The sequence below is a fragment of the Uloborus diversus genome, chromosome 10 (genome assembly GCF_026930045.1).
Source record: "Uloborus diversus isolate 005 chromosome 10, Udiv.v.3.1, whole genome shotgun sequence".
In the NCBI taxonomy this organism is placed as follows: Eukaryota; Metazoa; Arthropoda; class Arachnida; order Araneae; family Uloboridae; genus Uloborus; species Uloborus diversus.
In genome coordinates, this window is record NC_072740.1 from 123,203,817 (window position 1) to 123,230,595 (window position 26,779).

General features: G+C 35.2%; 1 protein-coding gene across 1 annotated transcript; it reads right to left on the reverse strand.

Annotated features, from left to right (window-relative positions):
* On the reverse strand, positions 1 to 26,420 carry LOC129231161 (cysteine sulfinic acid decarboxylase-like). The gene is made up of 15 exons (XM_054865409.1): positions 26,330 to 26,420; positions 26,097 to 26,230; positions 21,782 to 21,875; positions 18,329 to 18,419; positions 17,208 to 17,314; positions 13,824 to 13,939; positions 12,502 to 12,636; positions 11,492 to 11,540; positions 11,341 to 11,408; positions 11,199 to 11,263; positions 10,086 to 10,164; positions 8,443 to 8,642; positions 3,965 to 4,019; positions 1,323 to 1,412; positions 1 to 183 (listed from the first exon to the last, which is right to left on the reverse strand). Exons 1-15 carry the CDS (start codon positions 26,418 to 26,420, stop codon positions 1 to 3), a joined length of 1,557 nt encoding a protein of 518 aa, XP_054721384.1.
* Between the last annotated feature and the right edge of the window lie 359 nt (positions 26,421 to 26,779).

Genomic DNA, 26,779 nt, shown 5'->3' on the forward strand with positions numbered 1-26,779 from the left:
TTACAGATCTTTTCCGTACTTGATGACTTGCTCGATGATGTTGTCCATGTATTCTTCGGATAAAGTAGGAATGCAATGAACAATGACGCGGAAAAAATTTACCCAGTTTCTCGACTTGAGAGGTTGATAGGAAATGAGCATGGTGCCCTCCTTGACGGCACGTCCTTTGATGAGTGGAGCAATCTGAAAACAAAACAAAAAAAAAAAAAAAAAAAAAAAAAAAAATTAAGCAACAATTTGCATATATAACAGTTGGAACATTCTGGACGATTCTCCGGTCGAACATCTTCCCCTGCCGTTCTCGACCAGTCACGTGGGCGTCGTTTTCGACCAGTCACGTGAACGAAAAAACAGTTGGTTCACCAACCTGATCTCAAATTTGTCACTTGACCGAGTCAGAGCAGCTATCGAAGTTAAATCTGAAGCGTACGAAAATCGGGCTGAATGGAAGGAGCCATATTAGATTTTACTCCTGTCAGAAAGGTTTGAATTTAATTTCCATCTAACATATCTTTCTCCTATCCAAAATACAAAAAATTCAATTTTTGATTTATTTTACATCACTATTTAACCCTTCATAAGGCCATTTTTGATTGTCAGTGTAACTATAAAAATATTTTGTGGATTAAGATCAGTTAAAGCCCCCCTCCCCCCCCCCAAAAAAAATCATTTAGGCGCTTAAACTATTGAAAATATTCAACTTTTATCCCACCCTTTGGGGGGGGGGAGCACTCTTCTCATATTTAAACTATGCTATATCATACTTCCTTCAATCTAAAAAGTTATTAATGAATCACAGATTTTGCAGTAAGTTACCGCCCCTAAGCCAGGGCTAAGGCAGAACTATACACAAAATACCAGACAGCCCGGTTATCACATCCTGAAACTGCAGTTTCGTTCTTATTAGAACTCCTCAGTCAGGAATAGTAAATAAATGGAGGCGGATGTCATCTCACTGAAGCTGAGAATGCTAACCAACTGGATAGATAAAGTGAATTTATCTTCTCAATCTATATATCAGATTTTATCTTATGATCTATCAGAGATTCTCAAATAGTTTACTCGTGGACACTAACATTTGTTGAATTAGCTAGGAACTTATTTCCCATTGCTTTATAAAGTGTTAAAGTAAAAGTTTTTTCGTTTTCAAATACTAACTTGGAGTTACACAGCTCAGATTTCTATCATTGGTTAAATGTGTGTGTGTGTGTGCGCGTGTTATAATTTTTATAAAGTGTTTTTCCTGAAATTGTGTTTTATTTGAGTGATTAGTGTTACGATAGTAATATTTAAAATGATGAAATCTAAAGAAATAATCCTACCTTTGCAATTTTTTCCCAAAAGTCTGGTTCCTTTTCTTTTCCTCTCAGGCTGGGAGGTACATACCAGAAGCAAATATTCGTACATTCAAACTACAAGAAAAAGAGAAGGGAAACAATATAACTCTTACACAATATAACTCTGCATAACAGGTTTTGAGCATTGTTGTTCTTTTAATATTATTTTATCTTTTTTATATAGATTTCGAAACCTTATTTAAACCTTTTTACTATATTTATAGACACAAATACTAGACAGTTGAAGTAGAGGTAAAATCACCTGAGCGTATTTTTTATTATTCCTAGGGTTTTTTTTTTTTTTTTTGATTTTGTTGAAAGCCGCACTCTAAATCTTGATTGAGAGAAATGTGATGATTGAAATTTGTCAGAAACGAATTCAAGTTATTGTTATTTATTTTTTTCATTTTAAAATCTTTTTCAGTGTAGAAGATAATGGGGAGCTAGTGTGCTTAATTTCTTCCAGTAACATATCTCGCAAATAATAAAAATAATAATTAAAAAAAAACAGAAGTTTCCCGCTAAAAGTCAGTAACGTTCCTAAAATTTACCTGGAATATTTCTGAAGAACTCGGAAATCTTCCTAATAGAAGCCAGCCGTGCTTCTGGGAAAAAATTAGAAACCTTTAGGGAAAACTTTCATATGTTTGCAGTTATAGCTTGGCCCCTTCCTGATTAACCAGGAAAGCTCCTAAAGCAAACTTGGCCGAAGCTAATGCAGTATTTCTGGAAAATGCCGAACAGCTTATTTGTCTGCAACTCTTCAAAACTACAATACCCAGAGACTGCTTTTCGCCCTCGACTGCGGCCTAGTCAATCTGGGAGGGCCGTGACTGAGCTGAAGGTGTAACAGCTAATAAAGAAGCTGAATATATAATCACAATTGTAGATAAAACTTTTTTTCACCACATTGAGAAGTCTGCATTCATGAAACTTGTAGCGATTCTGGAAACGTTTTTGCAAATATATTTTTCATCGGAAACCTATGGGAACCCGTTAAATCGTGAAATGTCACCCGGAAATAATCTGTTCCGTTTCAGAATTTTCTTGCAGTGTACGAAGGCGAGATTTAAGATAAGTGAGACAGCACTGTATTTAGGTCGAAATGAACACAAAAATTTATTTCTAGCTAGCTCGTTCAGCAAATATAGCAGCAAGTTTTCGACACATTTTATGCCGATATAAAGGCGGTGCTGTCCCATTCTTCCAGACTCTGAGCATTATTGTTAATTATACAAATCTTGTGATGTTACGAAATAAAAACTGAGATCTTTAGATAAAATTTTTTCTTTTTTGGTTCAAGGTTCGCTCGACTTTTATTAAAGTTTTACTTGACGTCACTGCCGAGGTGTAGTAGTTAAGCGTTGGTCTCTTACGCACAGAGGCGCAGGTTTGAACCTAATTCCAGTCTGTTTATTTTCAATGTGAAAAAACCGACAGCGTCCATATCGTATGATTATGCGGCGTGTAAAAGATACCTCGAGTGCTCGTTTGGCTTGGAGTGCTTTTGGAAATATTAAATTCTTAGTACAGTTTTGTATCGAATAGAGCTCGGGTGCCTCCATCTGGTGGGAAAATTGGGCATGAAAATTCTCGGGGTAATGGCATCCACCGACAGTTGATCATGAAAGAATGGATGCTATATCGGGGTATCACACTATATACAGGGTCCATTATGAAAGTAATGAGCATTTACTGGCAAAATATATTTATTGATCGTAATTTGTACAAATGTTCAATATTCTTCAAAATACATTCCTCCTGCATCAATACACTTGCGGAGACGTGTTTGCTACGCCTGAAAGGCACCCTGAAACTCTTCCAAGGGAATGCCTCTTAGGAACGTTGTAACATGGTGTTGGATGTTTCCCAAGGTTCCCCAATGTTTTCCTTTCTTCGCTCTCTCTCTCTTGAGTCGCGGAAACAAAAAGAAGTCACATGAAGCTAAGTAGGGACTGTAAGGTGGTGAGGGATCACGGGGGGGGGGACATCCATAACGGGGTTCGTCGGCGACCTCCTCCTGGCTCTCTTTGAATGCCTTGTGCCACTTCCCAGACTGTGATCTTGAAATGCAATCGTCCTTGAAGGCTTCTTGCAGCATCTGGAATGTTTCGGTTGCATTTTTTCCAAACCTCACTCAAAACTTTATGGCGTATCATTGTTCAAGCGAACGCTCCATTGCGTTATGTTACAAAAGTTGAAAACATACTTCAAGCGGAGGCACTTATCTCCGCTCACACTGTTCGAAAGCAACTGACGACTGGATGCATTGAAAGGGCATATCCCGCACCACATTTCCCAGCCGGTTTTACCGTGCTGCCATCTATCGTCGCGTCACAATAACATTATGCTCATTACTTTCATAATGGACCCTATATACAAAAGGTAGTGCCTCCAACGCAGCTATTACGTCATATGTCTCATGCCCTAAGCGGCACGATAAAAGGGAACAAGATTAATAATTCATTTTAAATCGCTTTCATAGATATTATTTCTTTGTTAACTATATTCTAAGAGTTTGTTCCTATCAATCCAAAAATACTATTAAAATATGAGTGTGGCAGTCAAAAGCAAAGGCATCAAAATTAACAGGAATGAGACTGTATCAAAACTTTACAAAGACTCACCTCGGGTAGCACTGGTATGAATCCTTCAGTTGACCTTACTTTAGATTCCAAGTATCTATAAACAGATATTATAAACAATTAAATATTGAAAAAAACTTTTTGACTCTATTAATTGTTAGTGTAATAAAAACAGACCAAAGTTTTACAAGCTAATCTTTGAAACAAATTAATTTCCTACTTTTCATAAGAATTATTTACGAATAGAAATTTTAATGTTTAAAAGTTACATTGACTTCATAAAATCTCTGAATTTATTTTCCTCTCTCCGCTCAGAGCTAAATAAAAATTTGCATTTCCTGCTTGTTCTGGGAGAAGTTGTTTGCAAAGTTACCTATAACTAATACATCACACCTTCAATGTTACGCAAGATTCGCATAACACACTGCTGATTTAACATTGGAGTGAAAGAATAAAAAATAGATTAAAACGGTAACGATTGCGGACCGGTGATTGTACATCGATGCTTGGATTTGTAATCGATGCGGTATCGATGCATCGGTTTATAGAAAAATTCCAAACCGGTTTATGACGTGGCATGTACACCGGTTTTGTGCAATGCATCGATGCATCGTCCACGCTCATTGTATTGGACATCAGGGCCAAAGCCATATTGAAGTTGGTTTCTATTTAATTACTTTTTCTAATTTTCTTATTTTTATTTATTTATTTCTGTTTACTGTACTGCAGCCGAGGCCAGATCTTTTCCCCGCATTGATACTACGCTAACAGAGAAACAACATTTACAGAATTCGTTTGCTTTTTACTCAGAACCAGCTAATGCGTCCGACGCTGGTCGGCCTTTGTATGTAACACCTTAATTCTAATAAGAGGTAGAAATAATAAGAAAAATATCTAAACATTCTAAAAATGCTAAATAAATATGAAAAAAAGTTAAAAAATGTTTTTTTCAAAGGTAGAAAATGTAGTTGTGTTCATTTAAATATTAAAGTTGTGCAGTAAATAATGAGTTTAGCGATGAAAAACGTTAACACAACTGTGTAATAATTTCACCTACTGGGCACTTTAAAATTAATGCACTTAATATGGAGATGATATGGAGTTGAATTTTTTTTTTTTTTTTTTTTGCTTTATTTGCCATTTGTTTTCTCAAAAGGACATTTTTCACAATTATTTCGTCGTTTTTTCATTCTATAGTTTCAAAGTCTTTTTTTTTTTTTTTTTTTTTTTTCGTTTTGTGTTATAGAATTTTTTTTTCGCTTTAAAAAATTACACTCTATAAAAAAAAAAAAAAAAATCAACGCACCAAGAAAGAGTTGTCTCAATTAAACGAAATTTTGCAAACGGGAGGACAACGTTGATAGAAGAAAGTAATTACGAAATGAAAGTGAAATGATCATTTCCACAGGAAAAATCTAAAATTAATGGATTAGTGCCATGGTGGTCACTTCAAGGTGATTCTTGCAAAGATTGAGGTTTAAAAATATCGTACAATATCCTAAGTCTTCTCATTCACATCTATTCTAAAGACGCTACTAATTCGATCGAACTCGTAGGCCGTCCAAGTGACCGTCCAAAATGATCTTAGATATGCTCAATCTATGATAAATTGGAGGATTAAGCAGGCCAGAGATGGTGCTAGTGGGAAAGAGGAAGTCCCCTGACATCCTTCGCTGTGAACTACCGAGCATTTGCCCATTGAAAAAAAAAAGCTCCTTGGAGCCCCACCATAATTGCCAGCACTGCAGATTGCCACCAACGTACCGTTTGGCTGTCGTTTTGTTGTGGATGAATATTAGAGGTGGCCGTGTTTCGTACATTACAGAACTCCATAATAACACCCCAGCTGTGGTTACGGCGTGCAGCTGAAAATTAAAGACACTTTTAGGACATTCACAACCAGGCGCGGATCCACGGGAGGGGAACTGGGGGAACGTTCCCCCTCCAAAATCCCAAGTGTACCTAAAATTTTTCAGAATATAATAAAGGGAAAATTCCTCCGTTTTTTAAATCTTGAACTTGAAGAAAGGCACGAGGAAAAGCGAGGAGAAAACTGTAAAAGAGGGGATAACAACGGGAAGTTCTCCCCCCTCCCTCAAAAAAAAATCCCAAGAGTACCTAAAACTGTTCAGAAAACAGAGTACAGGAAAAATTTTTCGTCTTATAGAACGTGAACTAAGGAACCAGGAAAAGCAATTAGACAACAGCAGAAGCGGATCCATGCTCCCCCCCCCCCCCCGAAATATCAGAGATACCTAAACAATTTCATAACAGAGTGCAGGATAATTCTTCTGTTTTATGGAACTTGAAGAAAGGCTCCAGGAAAAGCGATTAGAAAATAGCATAAGCGGGAACACGGAGGGAAACTGGAGGAATGTTCCCCTCCCCCCAAATCTCATGTGTATCTAAAAATTTTCACCACAGAGTACAGCAAAATTCTTCTGTTTTTTAGAACTTGAACTTGAAGAAAGGCACAAGGAAAAGTGAAGAGAGAATTGCAAAAGCGGATCCCAGGAGGGGAACGGGGGAATGTTCCCGTTTTCCCTCAAAAAAATCCCAAATGATCCTAAGACTGTTCAAGAACCAGAGTATAGGAATTTTTTTTTCTGTTTCTTAGAACTTGACGAAAGGCTTCAGGAAAAGCGATTCGACAATAGCAGAAGCGGATCTACGGAGGGGAACTGGGGAAATGTTCCCCTTCCCCCAAAAAATCCCTCGTGTACCTAAAAATTTTTAAAACAGAGTTCAGGAAAATTTTTCATCTGTTTTCCAGTACTAATCTTATAAAATTAGTCTTTTTGAACACAAATCTGTTTAAACTGTCTTTTGTATTTATTTGGTGTAGAGTATCATTATATGTAAAGCTTCTACAATTTAGTGGCACAACCAGAAGGGGGGGTGGGAATTCCGCCTCAGAAGGCAGATTAGAATGTTTTTAAAAACATTTATTACAGTTAAAGAGAAGGATAGAACATACATGGGGAAAATGATGTTATTTTAATAAGAGGGAAAAAATGTCGCGAAAATAATTTTTTCTACTGAAAAGAACCTTGAAAATTTTCAATCGTGGAGGATTTTTGATCAGTTAATTACATCCCGCACCTCCCATTTCTTTTATCCTCCTTTCTTTTTTTTTCCTTTTTCCTATTTGGTTTAAAAATAAGAAAGTCTTCATAATGCTACGCTTTGGAACTATCCTTTCCCCCGCCAAAACCTTTCAAGAGGTCCTCAAATTTCGTTTTCAGGCCTACAATTTCAAAATATCGGGCGGAGGGGTGATCGATTTGGATCCATTCTACAATATATATATATATATATATATATATATATATAATATTTTTTATCTATCTATCTGTCTGTCAGCCCCAAAAAGTCCCATTTCTTACCTTACCGTCAACAACTATCGCTTTTTAAAACTTCAATTTCTAAAAATTTCCACCGAAGACCCCCTCCCCTTCGAACTTTTCCTCCCCGTATAACCTCATCAGAGATCGTCTAGTACTGTTCTTAGATCTACAGTACAAATATAAAAACAACAGTACAAATACAACAATGAGCAAAACGATTTTTAAAATTATTTTTTGAGAACTGTACTTGCAGAATTTGTAATGCACAATTCGTTTTATAAGAAGCGTTAAGACGCAGAGGATAAGTTGTATAGCTCAATTTTCATGGTTATTTTTTTAATAAGTAATATCATATACCCCCCCCCCCCATAAACCTAAATTGCGGAAGAAAAAGTTCCCCTCCCAAATCCATAGTCTGGATCCGCCACTGTTCACAACGGGGTCACCACACGTGTATATGGCTGTCATCATTTCCCAAATTGAATCTAGATTCGTCACTAAAGACGATCTGGATCCATTCGGTTGCAGTGCAGACCAATCCAATCGATTGCGACATTATTTTAAATTGGGCGATAGTGCGGAAGCTCTAATACTGCCTTTATTTTCATCAGCACACTGCATCTGCTGCTGAAGTGATACTATCGGGTGCCAAAGCATAAGATACATCGTCATCCTTAATATTCATCCACAACACCATGACCACCAGAGGGTGCCATTATGCCATGTTTCAGTCTCATGTGTTGGCACTCATAACAGGGTTCCCAGGGGCCATTTTGTAATAGGACAATTTTTTAGCCTCACACAACACGGGTGTCACAGGACTTCCTGTTTCCCATTATGATTATGAACTTCTCTAGCCAGCTCGATCTCTGAATTATCACAGATCAATCCCATCTGGGATCCCTTGGGACGGTAAGTTGAATAGTTTACGAGTTTGATTAAACTAATGTCGTAATTACAGTAACTGTGGGGATGATATGACGTATTACATCGTACGAAACTGTCACTGCTCAATGCTAGCCTGTATCGCCTTGTACATTTACTGTAGAGATGGCTTAAGACTGAGTCATCAGGGTACTAAAACCTCGTTTCAGTTGGGATTTTCCCAGATATATATGTATTACAAATGAAGAATCTAGGAAAGAAGTTTTAATGAGCATTTCCCGAACTTACTTTGCCATTGCAAACGCAGTGTCCACTTGTTTTTCAAGTCCCAGGCTACCTCGAGCTTTCCAAGCAATCCACAGTTTTAAACAGTCCACTTTACGACTGCACTGGATGCTCTCGTCCCCCAGATCGTAATGGGTATCGTAGTAAGTATCCGGTTGGAAGAGATATTCTGCATTCAGAGCATTGCATTTGTATAAGATTCCCTACGAAAAAAAAACAGTGGAATTCAGGAAAGTGAGAATTTGAATAACATTTATTCTGTGCCTGTCATTTTTCTTAATGAAATAAATTTCCTTCAATGAACTCCCCAAGAGAAGATAGATAGCCTCCATAGATAATAAGACCCCTCCCTCGAGGCCAGGCCTCTTAATAGTGACGTCACTTAGAACAGTGGGCTCACAGTAGAAGTAAAGCAATTTGTATGGAAATTTCCCTGATTTCGCAGGTTAACAGAAATGTTCTTCATTATTTACTACTTATAACAAAGACTTTAAGTTGCTACATTGACTATACCAAAATTACTTTAAGGGGCTGCTCACAAATTATGTCACGCATTGAGGGGGGAGGGGAGTTCGTTAAATTGCGGCAGTTTGTGACCTGGGGGAGGAAGAGGGTAACAAGACAAGTGTCATCATGAATTCTTTATATAAGAATAGGTTAATAAAAAAATGCGTGATGTTTGGCAAGGGGGTAAGGTGAAGTGTGACACTTTGTTACAAAGAGGAGAGGAAGGGGCCAAAAAGTGTGACATTTATGGGCACCCCCTTATAAATAATTTGGTCTGAAAATTGAGACAATCGCTTTTTTCCAGAGTATTAGAAAAAAACCTTCACATTTTGATACCGTTATCTTTTAATCAGGACAACTACGAAACAATAAAATAAAACTCTACACTTCTGACTTCATTGGGAACTGGAAAATATTGTTTGCTTAGAAAATTGTCCAAATACATAGCCATCTATAGTGATTTATATCGTCACCTCAAGACAACCGCAGGATATCTTAATCTTACTGCTATTTCTGGGAAACGCGGTTGTGTTTTTTTTAAATAAATATTTAAACTTAATGAAGATATAGCTCTGATTTTATATTACCGATTCTCATTCCCGAGTATACATTATACTCCCCACCCCTCGTATATTACATGTGTACATATCAGTGGTGCAGCGTAGAGTTAAGGGATCAAACCCCCCAGGACCCTTTGTTTTAACAAACATCACCAGTCACAATATGGTAGTTTGTATACATTTAAGGATCGGTTTAACCCACTCCCCAGTAGGAAAATTCTCATTGAGCTATGATACATCTGTATGTACCGCATTTTCAACGATCGTTACCGCACAGAAATCCCAAATCTCAATATTTTTTGGTAAACATTTGCTTTTACTTGTTAAATAAACATTATTATCGAGGATAAATGTTCTTTGTTTTCTTAAATTTTTACTGGATGCTGTGATGTGTTTTTATAGGTTTTTTGCGAAACATTAATTTGTATCTAATAGTACATTTTTCTCTTAGACTAACAGTGTTTGGAAGAAAATAGTAATAAGCTAGTCGGATTCGGCCCTTGCATATTGATATTAAAAAAGGAATTTCTAACTGCAAATTTATCGCATGTTTACTTTAAAAAATGACAGCATTCGAACCTTATGACGAGTCAAAAAGACGGTACATTGGAAAGGCACCCCACTCATCTTGTGCAGATCAATAGTGATGGAATCAACCCTGGAAAAAAATCATAATAATAATTAGTATAACTTTCGTTTACAATGCTATGTAAAGGAAATAAGAGTAAAACACTGAGAGAATATAAAACAACTAAAATAGCAAATTGGACTACTTTTCCTAAATTGAAAAGCATGTTTTATCTGAGTACAGTAAAACTGAAAACATGCTTGATATGGTTAGGTTGTAAAATTTTGAAGACAGGCACAGAGCCACCGACTTATGACTTGGAAAATATACGTAAAAAAGATCCAAATAGATATATTTGTTCACATATTTACATAAGTCCCCATATTTAAAAAATACATTTATCTAAATTAAATAACTAAAAGCGCTCTTGCAAAACGAATTGGTTTATCCGTAAGAGTTTTAATTAATCTTTTTAAAAAACAGAGAAAAACGCGTAGTAATATTTAGGGAAGAAGACTTGAATTGAGGCAGTGAGAAGCAAAGGAATGTCTGTACCAAAATTAAAAATTTGTAGATAGCCAGTACAAATGGTAGATGAGCTTCTCCTCTGTCTTGGAAAGAAATAGTACTAGTTGCCCTGGTAGGTGCTGCTATACAACGTGATTTAGAAAACAAATTCAATTAAAGTCTACCTAGAACCGGAACTTTAAACGCGTTTTACTCAATACTTGAAAATGTTCCCTTACATCCCTTTGATTCTCACTGCCTCAATTTAAAAGTAGGGTAGAAAACTTGAATTACAGAAAACGGGTAGAGTAATAAGTAAGGGTGAAACTTGAATGAAACAAAACGAGTATAATAATATGTAGAGAAGAAGACTTGAATTAAAGAAAACGAATATAGTAATCCAGTAAAACCCCTCTAACGGACACCCCTCTTACGCGGTCAACTTTTAATTCCCCAATTCCAAGGCAATTAACATTATTAAACCCCTCCTCTATTGCAGACAAAAAAAATTGTTCCGTTAGTGTCCGCATTAGATGTATATAGAAAAAGAGACTTGAGACAAAAAATATTTACTGTATTGGTTTCTTCTGGAAGTTGGAACTATAAAAATAACTTACTTATTAATGCCATCCATGAGTCGTCTATGTGTGCGTGAAAAAATAGTTGCTCCACCCCATGCTCCCTGGAAGAAAATTCACACACTTTATTCATTTGTTTTTCATTTGTAACTTTGCTGGCGTAAAATGAACATGCACTTACATCAACGTGGAACCACATATTATGCCTCTTGCAGACTTCTGACAACGGTTTTAGTGGATCATAAGCTCCTAAGACGGTAAGAATTGAATAATTATTTTTATATGAGAACAGTACATGGATGATTAATTAGATAAGTATTATATGATACTACCTAAGACAGTAGTTCCCGATGTGGCACAAACAAAAAACGGTCTTTTACCCTGAAAAATTGAAACATGTTTGAGTTTGGAAGCAGTCAATATTTTCTGTGTCCTATACAGTCATCGTATCGGAAGAAACGCGATTCCTCGAAGCATGCGAAACATTTATCCGGCAAAAAATGAAGTTTGTCATTTCTATACCTTAGAGCCATACTGATGTAAGTCACACAATCGCGTTACTTTACAGGAGGGAAAACGTTTATCTGGCGCACATGCAAAGGATGGGGTGTGCACTCTTTGAACACTGGTAAATAATTACAAAGGACTTTTTTTTTTTACAATTACGTTCATGTTGCTCGATGCGGAATAAGATTTATATACAATGCACTAATAAATGGAAAACCCCCCAATTTTTGGACTTACTTTAGTCTGGTTCTGAAGTATAGATTTTTGGAGTATAAGTGTTTCTCATAAAATAAGAAGTTAGTTTATCATTGTTGAAGTAGACAAATATTGTGGAAATATAAATTATTGTAATGAAAATAGATTTATTTATAATCATTCACAAAATTATTAAAACATTAACCCATCGAAAGGAATTTAAGCAAAGGGTTCATGATTATTGCTAGTTTTGCATATAACGGTAACCTAAAAAAAAAACTGAAGAAAAGGTCAGATACACTTCGCATACTATCATAAATATATTTTACTCTCGATATCCAAATAAAATAAGAATTTTCCAGCGTAAATGCATTTTGTATACTTCTGGAACACTAGTATTAGATCTATAGTCAGTGGCGGAGCCGGTGGGGAGGTTTTGTGGTCAAAACACCTACAGAAACTTTGGCTTTCACATATATTGGTCATCTTCATACGGTAATATATTTTATATACATATAAGGAAGGCTATAACCAAAACCCCATACAGAAGGTTGTTTGTAGCTGCGTTACTGCCCGTAGCAGAATTCAAAATGGCTGCAGCCTTTACTCCTTGCATTTTTTAATTTGAAAATTTCCTTACCTCACTTTTTGCTTTGAGTACAGCTTTTTCCAATTCTTCGGGCAACATTCTTCCTTGAGTGTCAGTTGGTACTACGATAACACTGTCAGTACCAAGTCCCAAAAACAGTGCTCCTTTTTTCACGGAATAATGAGCCTAAAACAGTTTTAAATGTCTCTGAACCAGTTAACAAATAGGGAAAAATTTGAAGAAAAAAATATTGATGCACAGTACACGAAATACGTTCCGTATATCTTAAGTTAGGAAGCCTGGGGAATAAAACTATGTCTCTCTTACATATTAAACAATTCAATACTCTTAAACAAGTTGTCCTTTTCTCCCCTTCCCCCCCCCCTTTTTTGTGAAATACTAGTTTGCCTTTTAATTCTTAAACGCTAAGTGTTGCCATTTGAAAAGCGGCAACAAGTGGAGATAATTGTCGAAAAAAAAATACTCCTTTAGTTTTAAACAGCCAAAAAAATAGCGGCAAAAAAAGACGAAAATATACCTGTGTGCATGCAACATGAAAAATTGATTCAGTCTTTTACGATTAAAATAAAATAAAGTTGTTTTGACCCAATAACTTCTCGAACCGAAGATTTCTTTACCAGTGCAATTCTAGTAAGTAATAAAATTCGAATCTAACGCAATGACTAAATTTAACTGCAGGATATAATGGCCCTAATAGTACAGTGACGAAAACGGGGGCCTTATGTGAAAGTCTCGCAATGAAAGTCTCAATCACGAAAAGCCACCGTAGTGTCATCAACAGGTTGTAGGAACTGATGAATGTCAGTTCGTGGAGACGTCACGAAGTGACAATGCATTGACATCTTCACAATGTCATAAAGTGTTTGGTCACAAAATAATTGCTGCAGTGACGTTACAGTGAAGTCACTAGTAAAATGTCACAAATGTGTCACAGCGTGACAATTGTGTGACGTCACAGTTCTATCAGTTTATGACAGCCCAGGCAGCACACATCGTTTTATAAACGTTTAAATATAGTTTTCAGCGTTGTGTGAATAATTTTTAAACGTTTATTAAACTTTTTGAAACGTTATGTACCTGGTGTGACCATTGTGATTCGCAGCATCGTCTTTGTAACTGTGCCATGGCATATTGTGCTATCAGGAGAACAGACTATATTTTTATAGCAACTAGAAACCAACCTTTGAATCAAATGAAAATTTTGCTGTGAAATTAATTTAAATAGAATATTTAAACTAGGGAATTGCCATTAGATCTGAAAGCTTGAGTTTTTATCCTCGAGTCTTTGAATGCCCTGTGTTTAACAGAATGTAAGAATAAAAAAGACACAAAAAATTGCACTTGAATGTTACCTCTTCCGAAATGAAGCACACTAGCTGTGGGAGATCTCGAATCCCTTTGGTTTTAACTGACGGATCCACATGAAACCGACCCAAGGACATTCCATACATGTTTGCCATCGAGCCACCTGAAACGAAATAATGCAATCAAGAGGATTTAAAGCTCTTTGTAATAGGAGTTATCAACCATAGAGTAAGAATAAAACTAGAGCGCGAGCTAAGTTTTTTTTTTCTGTGAGAGTGAAAGCGGTTTTGAATACTACCATCTGGCGCTAGAGCAATAGTCTAACTTTCAGCCAAACGCGCAATCTTAGTAGAACAAGTAGTATAATTTCATCATAATGTGATGAGAAGACGCGAAATATAGAACTCCCACTCTTCTTTAACCACCACTTTCTCCTCACGTTGACAGCCAGTTTCTGCCTTGCGGATGAGCACTCTCGTGTTCATATAGCCTCCATGTTATCTACTTTTTTCAACCTGCGTACACTTTTTTGTGTATCATTAACTATGTGTACCACCAACAAAAGCACTTTAGTTTTGTTGAAATGTGTTATATTAGTTAAAATTTAGCTGTTTAAATTTACGAATAAGTAATTTAAAATTTAAGAAAGTCTCCAGAAATAATTAGTGAGAATGCTTGGTTTGATTTGTTTGCAAAGTTCATCAAGATTTGGCCTCAGTTTAGTCACACACACATACACACACAAATACGGACGTAAATCATCCTCAAATAATGTTGAGGAGGATATCAGTTTCGACTCGGTCACGTGACGCATTTGATATCAGATTGGTGAATCAGATAAATTTTCGTTCATGTGACTGGTCCAAAACAACAGGGGATGCAGTTTGATAGGTATGAGAATCACCCTATATTGTTCTTCACGCATATCACAACTGAATTGCCACCAAGCTGCTGTCAGAGATTGCAGTTCAGGAAATAATTGAAGCTGCATACGAGTAACTATGAGTTGCTTCGCAACATACATTTACAGACTACAAAATAAGTGCGGTCTTTCGTAGTATTTAATAACTGCAGCACGTTGAGATGCTCAAAATTCAGCGTTAAAACTTAAACACCGATTCTCCAAAGAACTATCGTTTGATGCGCAATAATTTAATTGCATGACCAAATTTGTAGCTACTAGTTTGTGTTAATCCATTTGCGAAGCCAAAGAAACGAGCTGATGTGTGCATCACATGACTTCCTTTTACACCAATTTAATGTTATTTCCCTATTATTGCAATTTTAATGTGATTCTCTCTCTAACTCTCTAAATATCACCAACAATGGCCACATTGAAACCAGATTTTAAAAAAAATCGCCAAATTTGTCGCCAAGTTGGCAAAAAAACTTGGCGACCAAAAGACTGGCGATATATCGCCAAGTGTCCGCCAAATTATAACACCACTTGAGTTTGCATCGAAATTAACAATGAATTCCCCCCAAAAAGGAGCAAAAGTCCCCTTTAGAAACACCCGAATGCAACCAAAAAAGGAGGTGCACAACTAAGCCCCAGTAGGAGTCTACGTACCAAATTTCAACTTTCTAGGACATTACGTTCTTGAGTTATGCGATATACATACGCACATACGCACATACATACGTACATACAGACGCCACGAGAAAACTCGTTGTAATTAACTCAGGAAACTTCAAAATGGATATTTCGGGCGTCTATACGTTCTTAGGTACATATGTACGTGTGGTCGGGTCGAAAAAAAAAAAACTCAACATTCATTTGGGGGTGAGCAAAATGGAAATTAAGGCCGATTTTTGAATGAACATTTTTTCGCGAATACAATACTTCCTTTTTTGTAAAAGGAAGTAAAAAAGAGTCACCACTGAGCTGAATATATGTTTTTATAATCTCATTCTTATAAAATAACAAAACAGGAATGGCTATGTATTTGGCAGGAGAACAATTAATTTATAAGAAGCACAAAAAAAAAAAAAAAACAATAAGGAGAAGTGAATATAATATATGTTATTTAGATTTTACTACTCATGTTCATAAATATTAAAATTTATCATGTTTATAAAAATTAATATCTCTTAATTCATAAAATCAAGTTCACTATATCAGCGATTCTCAACAGGTGGTCCGGCGACCGGTGCCGGTTCGCAGAAAAAGTTGACCGGTAGTCCGAGATTTTTGCTCGTCCACATTAAAAACATTTCCATACTAAAAAAGAAAGAAAGAGAGAGAGAAAAACAGCATCATAATAATTCTATCCTGCATCTTTTACGTGAATTTTGTGAGTATTTTTGTAGTTTTCTATGATTTTTCATCAATGCTTATTAATTATGTATAAATATATCACGATAATCACTTATCTTATTCTTAACATTTAAATTTTTTTGTTACAGTTCTTTAAAAGCAAGTGAAACTTTATTTAGATATTGGTTATTTCATTTATTATTGTTATTATTATGTAAAAGAAGGAAAAACCCCTCAACCGTTCACAAAAAAAAAGTGTATAACTGTCCCCGAGATGAAAGTTTTTTTTTTAATAAAAGAAGGGGGCTGGGAGGGGGCGTGACCGGTTCGTAAAAACATTAAATGTTCTTCGAACCGGTCACGCAAACAATCGCAAATGAATTTTTTTATTTTTTGCAATAAAAAAGAAAGAAAAACTAAAGGAAAGAAACAAGAAGGAAAAAAAACATCACCGGTCCTCGAGTATTTTGCAAAAGCTCTTGTCGGTCAGTAGGGCTAGAAAAATTGATAAATGCTGCATTATACGTATATTTCAGATTCAAATGCAAAAGGAAAAAAGTTATAATGCTCGCGAAAGCAATTGCAGAGCGCAAATCCGCAGTGTTAGACAGACTTTAAAAGAAATTTAGCACACCCTAAATGCTCTATGTATTAAGCTATGCAATCATGCATTCAGCAAATTGATGCTATGCTGTTCAAAATATTAATACTATTTCTGATGTCATTCCGTAGCATTAAAGTGAAAGTGGTGTAGTTTTTTTACGAAAACGAAAGAAAGTAATTATTGCGCTATGAATGAAAAAAATGCTGTCGTTGTTGTTAAACATTGGCCAGGCGGGATTCAATCCATGGAGATCTGGCAGCTCAATAAAAAAAGAAACAAAATAAATGAACAAATAAGAAAAGAAAAAGAGGTTGAGTTCAATAAATGCTCATTAGAGTTCTGGGAGTCCAGTATAATGTGGGTATTTCACCAGGTCTCTGAGCCTCTGGTTCTAAGCCTGAGCACTTGAGAATGTGTTTTCATGGGACCCATTATAGAGTTATTTAGCATTGAAAAAATAACATAAATTAATGCTAATGTAATACATTTTTGTTCATGAACCAAGAATTTATGTAAGCATGAGTTGACATTAATGGTTTTCGGAAAGGGTCGTAATCAGTTATTTCTTACCTGGACAAAATATGCCTTCGCCTTCGTCCCAGCCGACCAATTTAATCATACCATCCAGCAACGCTTTCTCCAGCAGAACAAAAACAGGTGCAACTTCATAAGTTGTTCTGAAAGTAAAAAACAGATATTCGATTTTTTTCCCTCAAAATGCCATTTTTAGGATAGAACCCGTAAAAAAATATCCTGGAAATGGTGATGGTACTATTAGGTCACATACTATATAGACAGTTACTGTAAATTAGGTAATTGAATACTGTCGCGAGAGGTACATTCATTGTACTATTTGAATTTCTTAGCTTTAGTTTATAATCTGATACAGTAAATCCTTTTAGTTACGCCTCTCAACATGCAATGGTTAAGAAACTCGCAATTTTCTAGCTTTTGGTATGGCAAAAAAATTGCGCTAAACACAGACAGATGCTTTATCCTAAAATTTTTAGCATCAAAATTGTATAGAAGGCAAGTTCTTTCATTCGATTTAATAATTCCTTATTATGTCATGTGTCCATTGCAAAATTCTTAATAGGCGTCCTACGTGACCGAGCGGTCAGAAGTACTTGCTCCGACATGTGCCTAAGCACAGTAAAAATGGTGACAGGTTTTTTTTTTCCGTCTTCACCCAGTATTGGGTATTATTTCCATATATTCGCAACGTAAAATTTGCTATCTGTCGTGAGGTACTTACTGAGGAACATGATAAAATGCCTGCAGTAAAGTGTTTTAAATGTTTGTAAGAAAAGTCTTACTAAAAACTGCTGTCATGAGAAAACTTTTTATTGTTCTAGTTTTTCATTTTTTTTTCTTGTGAAAAATTACTTGCAATGTTTGGGCTGGAAAACAAAATACATTTTCACAAGAAGTGAATGCACTTGCACATCTGGTACTCCGATATCCTTCTTATCATACAACTCAAAAAAAAAGAAGAAGAAGAAGAAGAAGAAATATTCTGTGCAATGTGCATAGAAATGTAATGTACACTATGCACTAGTTGACTATCATTAAAAAAATCTTAGCACTTTAGAAAACATAAAAGAAAAACAACAAAACATGTCAAAATGATGAATTTTGCGGAGAGCTTCGGTACGAAAAATAGTACAAGGAACTTGAAATTTATTACTTACTGATTTGTGTTTAGAGCTTCAGTAAGCCACGCCCCTGCCAATCCGTACCCATCGACGCCTTGGTAGAGTCGGCTCACGAACATAGGATGACCTGCGAATTAAATACAATGGACCATACTGTATGTATTTTTAAAAATAAATACCATTTAATTTTCAACCATAATCAATATCCTGTTTTAAAATTAGTTTTACTTGATCCATACATAGTTTATTGAACTTATACAATTCTCGTTCAATTTTTCATGAATGTTTGTAAGTATATAAGTAGCGGTAGAATAACAGTATCACTACTTGCATTTTAATTGAAAACGGTATTCATTTGTTGTCATTATCAAGCTATTATAGTAGAAAAGCAAATCATGTAAAAATATGTCCATATTAGCTGTCAGATATTTGATCTGAAAACTTTTGCCAGGATCCCTCCATAGTTAATTTCTATTTATGTGAAAACAAGACCAGTCTTGTAAAAGTATTACTTAAATAAAATAGTCTTTGTAGATAAATATATAGATACAGTATTAAAAAAAAGTACTAATGCATTTAAGGTGTATATTTTTGTCGATTGAATTAGCAGATTGAATGTAGAATTTTTGAAGTTTTTGCGGGATCACGTATGGGATCGATATTTTTGCGAAGGGTCTGTTTTTATGATCTCAAATTTTGTGTTAAGATCTTTTTTACGATCGATAGTTGTCCAAAGGATCGGTTTTTCGATTTTGAATTATGAACAGATTACGCATTCACCAAAGTCGCTCTGAAAAAAAAAAGAAAAAAAAACCGACCCTAAGCAAACCTCTGATCAGGGCTACCAAAGCTTGAGTTTTTCCCAAATAATCTTGGGTTTTCAATCGATATCTTGGAGATCTTGGGATTTTGTTTGAAGTTCTTCAGTTTTGTCTTTTATTGATGAGAAATATATACATCTATCCATTATTTCAACGACGAAACATAATATTTTCATTAAAATATATCCTTCTGGCTTAGAATGGAGATTTTTTTTCATGTCCATACTGGGAGTGTGTAAAACATTTCGTTGGGAAAGGGGGGGGGGGAGGACCTTCGTTTCTGATAAGCTAAAATTTTTTGCAATCAAAGAATTGCATCCAGGTGTGTTCACTCTATGTTTCTAAAAGTTGTAATGTTACACAAATTTCAGTTTACCTTTTCACATTTTTTATTCGTTTTAATAAACATTATTTTTTTAGTTTAAAAGCTTCGTAGGAATCAATTATTTACTATTTATCGTCTGCAGCATTAATTGTTTGAAATTAATTTATAGTTTTGTTTCAGCTGTCATTTGTTTAGTGACAACTCTTGGCTTTGTTTATTATCGTTTGTTGTAAAAATGCATTAGTTTTTTCTATTTTAAGAAAGATTAACATATGCAAAACTGATTTATAACAAATATTTTCAATACAAAGTTAAATAAAATGGATTTCTTCTTGACCACTTAATTTATTTTTTGGTAGATTTTTTTATAGTTTAAGGCAAATTTTGGAGAAATTATTATAACTTGAAACATGTCGAATTGGCGATAAATGTTCCATCCAGCATTCATTAAGATGTTTTTCAGTGGGATTGAACTTTTGGGTTTAATTTGTTGCCAAATTTCTTTCAACCAAAGTGCGAGAAGAAATGTATTATCAACAAAAAATAAAATAAATAAAAGTATACGACAGAGGTTATCTACGGTCAAACGAGAACCATAGGCAGTTCATGATTGCTCAAAAAAAAATTCCCCGATCTAGCCCTGGTGCAATTTCTCTCTGTCGTCTGCCTTCCTGTCTCGTACTGTCTGTATATTTGTATCAATTCAAGACATTAATGAAATCTCTCTCTTTTTTTTTTCTTTTTTTTTTTTCAGCAGCAGATGATTTTTATGCCATTTTTACAGAAATTGTTTTTTTCTTGTTACAGAAATTCTTTTTGTTACAGAAATGCAAAGATAAGTTTTAGAATTTTTTCATTATTTTCTTAAATTATCGTTTTTAAGATTAATAATCTACCAACTGCAATAATAGCAATTACAAAAACAAAATAAAATAAAAAATAAATAAATAATAAGCAAATAAATGAATAAATAAATAAAGTCAAGGAAAATTGAAGCATTAAATACATGATTTGGGTTTCTCTGCCTACATCTTGGGAATTTCATAAGCCTAAGCTAGGATTTTGTGAGGAATCCCATCGATAGTCCTGCCTCAGACTACTGGCGTAAAATATGGAAAAAAAAATTCAATATTTTGCAGAAAGCAAAAATTTTATTCGTATGATTCGTCATGTATTGTGATAAAAATAAATCCACTGGCCTTTTCTAATACGTTGTATGGAATATGCGTACGTAATTAAATCATACAAAGTAAATTGTTTTACTGTCAATTCCGTCCAATGTTTCATCAAAAGGGGAAGCTTCGCTTTCGCTCATATTATAACTGGTGCAATTTCCGTTGTTCGTTTCCGGAAACAATGAACAAATTATTTTCGGAGCGAAGCCAAAACTTGTGAATACCGGTGGCAGAAATTCTCTGCCGTTGAATTTGGGCGACACTATAGTTTTTATTAAGCGAAACCCATTTTGAATTCTTGCTGTTTTTAGTTTTTAAACCTTTGAAAGAAAAGCTTTTCTTATATAAACTACTTGGTTTGAAAGAGTAATGGAATCTATTCATGGTTACATAATATATCTTTAAATTTGAATCTATGATTTTCAATTTCAAAGTGTCTTTCTAATCAAATATCTTCTGGATAGTAACGGAAAAGTACGTAAAACATTCAAAGAGGAAACAGCTAGTAAAATTTTAATTTATTCATCTATACTATTAAAACTTTGCGCGTCTGTCGGTGTGTCTGTAACCCTCCGGTCTGTAGCTGTCTACCAGATCAATACTGATATCCTTGGAAACAGAATATCCACGGGAAGCCATTCCAACCTGTCTGACCCCTCTAAACCTTAGGGGGCTGGAGGACATCCAAGGGTAAAAGCATCAATTGTCACTCGCCACAGACTGCATTGAGCAACCGCAGTTGGCGAATGGAGGTTAGCGAGAAGAAGGGGGTGGAGCTCCCTAGATAAAATGGTAAATCAAAGTTCACTTTTGACTTTTTTTCTGAAAAATTATTTTTGATATTACGTGTGCTTTTGAAATCCACATAAGTAGAGTAAAATCCCGTTAAAATGAACTTCAAGGAACCGCCAATTTTAATCGTTGTACCGGAATTTTGTAGTGATGGAATTCGGGACTGAAACTTTATTTCTCTGAAATGGATATTTCGTTGTATTAGTATTCGTTCAAACAGGATTTCACTGTGTTAATAAATATTTGCAATAAAGCTTTTTACACTTTCTTATGATACTTTTACTTTAGATATCTTTATTAATATTGTGAAACTCTTATTTTCCAACGTTTCGATCGTATGAAAACTGCTAAGTTAATAATATTTAGGAGAACTTACACGTCTTCACACTGTACTTCAAGACATCTCGACACAGCTTCACCATCTCCTCGTGAGTGGCTGGTTCATCCTCTATGCGGAGGTCAAAAATTTCCTATGTCAAATATACAAAACAATTTATGTAAATTTTACGCATTATCATTTTAAAATTAATTACCAGTAGTTGCCATTGCAATAAATGTTGACCCTGCTCTGGAGTTTGACACTTATACAGGTTTTTTTTTTTTTTCAAATCAAAGTTTGTAGTTGATAGGATCTTCTTCGGGTCGTGTTTACTCGTGATGTTATGCTTTGAAACAATATTTCATGCAGGCAGAAGTTGATTCAAAAAGTGCATAATGTTTTGCAAAAAAATTCCTGGATTCTCTTAAATTTAATGCGTTAATCAATCATGCATGACATAAACAAATTTAATACAGCTACTGTTGTAACTTGAGACAATAAAAAACAACTAAGACTTCAAAACCAATTCGTGTTGGCATAATATTAAAATTCTAAACATTATTATGCTATACAGTATTCAAAATTACATGAAATTAATATTATAATTTCAAAAAGGATACATTATAATAATAGAATTATTATTTTAAGATCAAGATATTATAAGCTGGACTTTAGAGTTATGCTATTATTTAAAATACTGCTTTGGATGATTCCATTGTAACGTGTGAAACAAAATAAATTAAAAAAAAATTAATTTCAATTTTGTCATCTTGATTTCAAATTATGTTTTTCGCAATCACGAGTGTGTGTGTTTATATGTAAGCGTGTGTTTGTGTGTGGGGGGTACGTGTGTGTGTAGGCATTTGTGTTTGTGTCTGTGTGCAGGCATCAGTGTTTGGGTAATTGTGTGTATGTGTGTGTGTGTTTGTGTGTGTGTGTGTGTGTGTGTTTGTGTGTGTGTGTGTGTGTTTGTGTGTGTGTGTGTTTGTTTGTGTATGTGTGTAGGTGTATGTATGTGTGTGTAGGTGTATATATGTATATGAGTGTAAGTGCGTGGATGTATGCGCGTGTGTGTAGGACATGGATGCAACCTAGAGACGGCTTTCGCTATAGGAGCAGCATCGTGAGGAGCCAGCCGGTCCACGGTGATGGTGCAGAGGGTGGCGGTGGGAAAAATCAAAGGAAAGTCAAAAACAGTCAAATGAAAGCAATAAGCAATCGTGATTGCTCAAAAATTGACTTATATTTTCAAATGTATAAATTACTTTAGTGAAAAGTGAAAAAATAACCATTTAATGATCAAGTGAAACAAGTACTTTACTTGCGTGATTTACGAAAAAAAAAATGAAAAATCCAATTCACAAGTATATACAGTAGACCCTCGTTTTACGCGGGAGTTACGTTCCAAGGGAATGCCGCCTAAATCGAAACCGCGTAAATTAAGTAGTGTTAAAATATAGTAGTGTTAAAATAGGGGTTAAGTTTTTATAGAAGAAAAAAATATACTCCATTCTAGTGATGACTAATTATATAAAAAGTTCAATGTGTACTTATACCGATATATATATATATATATATATATATATATATATATATATATATATATATATATATATATATATATATATATTATATATTATATATATGCACAACATGCATAAAGAACACATAAATTAATTTTGTATTTATAAAAAAGAGCTGGTGATGATAGTATTTTGGCAGCCATTAAGATTTTTTTCTCTGGAGTTTTTTCCAGACCATTAACGCATCTATTATCACTTGTGTCATTTCTACGATAGAATCTTCCTTCACTTTAACAAATCAGAAAGATCGTTTGCTATTGTCAAGGAGAGGCTCAAAGTTTTCAATGTCAACGTTTTTGGTGTTGTGTCATGGATGTTGGTATCATCGTTGGTTTTGCTCTCCTTTGTCACGCCTAAAAGCTTTTCTTCCAGTGAGACACAACAAATCAGAAAGATCGTTTGCTATTGTCAAGGAGAGGCTCAAAGCTTTCAATGTCAACGTTTTTGGTGTTGTGTCATAAATGTCGGTATCATCGTTGGTTTTGCCCTCTTTTGTCACTCCTAAAAGCTTATCTTCCAGTGAGTTCTGAACTGTGTGAGTTTAATAACCTTATTTCTGGATAGAGTTATTGAACCAAGCGCAAAAATGTTCCCAGTGTCCCAAGCTCGATTATTAGCACGCCAAAATGCAGTTAATTACTGCAATCTCAGGAGTTTGAATTTGGAAAGAGGGGAAAACTTTAGCTGTTTGCATGGCCGCCTCCACGTAAAACCGAAGCTCATTCGCGTAAAATAATATAAAGGTGTCAAATCTTAAACCGTGTATAATCGAAACTGCGTAAAATAAACCCGCGTAAAACGAGGATCTACTGTATATATATTTTATCCTGATGCTTCTGATGGGAGGTTGGCTGCTAGAGTGAACTGGACAAAAAACCGACATAAAAAAAACTTTCCCCCTGCTACCTTCGAAGCACATACTTGGAACTTTTTGTGCAATAACTTGTTTCACAATTTACCTGTAAGGAAGTCCCCGTGGCGCAATCTGGTAACACGTTCGACTGTAAACAGAAGGTTGGCGGTTCAAACCCACCCGGGAGAGGGGTATGTTTTTTAATACTTAAAAAAAAAACTGTCATCTGATTGGTCGGTAGAAGCTATGCTTTTAATCAAATAACATAAGCGTATAAAGCTTATAAAAGCATAGCTTCAGTCGGCGAGCCCTGCGATTGCCTATTTTAAAGAAATGAAGTTTACTTGTCACGAATAAGACACACTATTGGATATCAGTTTTAGACTACTCGATTCTAGCGAAATAATCTCCGTCTTCATTGTTGCAAATCTCGTAAAGATCTACTTTGCTCATAGACTAATAATAAGAGTAGACCGAGCTTTCCTAGACTTCCTGATGAAAAAATTGGTTCATGGATAGATCATGTGACTGGTGGGAGGCTTGGCAAAAACTTTGGCAGCATGGTTGCTAGATGGCAACATTATCTATACTATTTTGGCACTCGACATGTATTTTAAGACGTAATGTGTCATTATAATTTTTTTCCAGGTGAAGAGATTGAACTGTTTTTCTTTTAGTTATGCATTATTTTTATATTAGTAATCAGTTTGTGATCATAGTTTTCAGTAACTTTTATTTCATTCGGAACTGCTACGTCAGCGTTGGCGTAAACGTAATGGCGTAAACGTTTTGCGTTAACGCAAAAATGTACTAATCGGCATCTTAAATTGAAATTGTAGGTAAAAATCTTACCGTTTCCAATTCTTTTTGGGCGCTTGCATCTTTAATTGCCTAGAGAGTTATTGAAATTGACTAAAGAAAATGCACAATACTATCTAAACGAAAAACTCACTATATTAACAAAATATTTACAACTTAGAATAACAAATTTACAAATCGGACTCCATAAAAGATCATTCTTCCGTGTTCCATCAATTCTATTTATTTTATTTCTCGCGGGCGTTGATCGTCTGCTACGATCAACGCTTGCTATTGCTAGGATATCCACCATTCACATGGTTTGGTTTATGAGCAGCAAAAGGGTTGCCATAGCTCGGTCTATTCTTATTATTAGTCTATGACTTTGCTTTCCTACTAATTATTTTTAGCGTTAGTTTCAAAAAGAACCGAACCAGTGAGTCATTCCACAGAAAATCGGACATTTCGCCCTGTACGTGAATGCTCTATCTTTTATTTCAAAAGTTAAAAAACTGTTATAACGAACACTTTTTACCTGAAAAATCACACATACAGGGAACCATACGAATAGTGTAATAATGAAAAAAGTTTTAAAGGTTTTAAAAGGTAGCTATTGAAAGAACATACTGCGACATTTCTTTGACGCAAAAAGTATTTGCTGTCGTCCTCCTGTTTTCGAAAGCGCCAAATTTAAAGGCTTGGCGAGAAATTGCAGGTTAATACGCGACTTCTCTATCTTCATGTGACAGAGCATTTGCAAAGCGTGTGAAAGGTGTTTTCCATTTCTCTCCGAAACTCGCTAAATTTGGCGACATTCCGTAAAATTTCGGCAGACTTAAAGTCCTCATAATTCGATTTTCTATAACAGGGACACGAGGGCAATTATTTTTATGCGTCCAGAAACAGGTTTACTATCTGCTTTCAATTGCTACTTGTTTAAATGTTTTTTATTATTACACAATGGTAATATTTTCCAGTAAGTAAAAAAATTGTTTGTTTCAAATTTTGAGATGATAAACAGAGCTGTCACACACTTGCTAGACGAAATGTTTGTTTTCCGTCGAGCAGACCTTTTACTTTTGGTTTTCATAGCGTAGAAATATGCCTGTGATAATACGAGCTAGATATTCCCTCTTACCTCGAGTTCTTTAGGGTGTTTAAATTCAGCAACCTTATGCTTCTTGACAAGTATTTTAGGATCTTCGATGATTTCTGCATCTAAGATCATCTTAGTCACCTCACGTAGGAGAGGTAAACCCTCCATGTCTTTATCTGTAAGACGAAACAAAAAGGGTTTGTTAAAAGTTTGTCCACATTTTCATCACATTCAGCTTAGCAAAATAGTGTTCCAATATTGCTGTTCGGACAAACAGTGCACATTCGGATATCTCACGAAATGTTTTGTTGTATTTGATGAAATGGCTTCATGACAAATACTACTTCCGAACAAACATTTCGCCATCCTGAATAAACTTTTCGTCAAATTGACGAAAATTTTGTGGGATTTGAGCATGAGTTTCTGACCGACACAGCGACGAAAGAATCGTCGTAAATGACGAAATAAGTCTACCAATAGAGGAATCTTTGAAAGTGAGCGATGCAGTTCTGAGAGCGTGATTGAATATTTTTTTTAATATTTGCTCTATCAACTGTTGTCGATTTAAATAAATAAATAAAAATAATTCCAAAAAGTTAATCAGCAACGTTTTAATTCCGTTTATGTACCGTCAGAACTGACAAACAGATGTTACGATCAGAGGCGTCCACAGAAATTTTAAAGCCCGTCACAAATAACTTTTACGGGCCCCTTCCATATTGTTT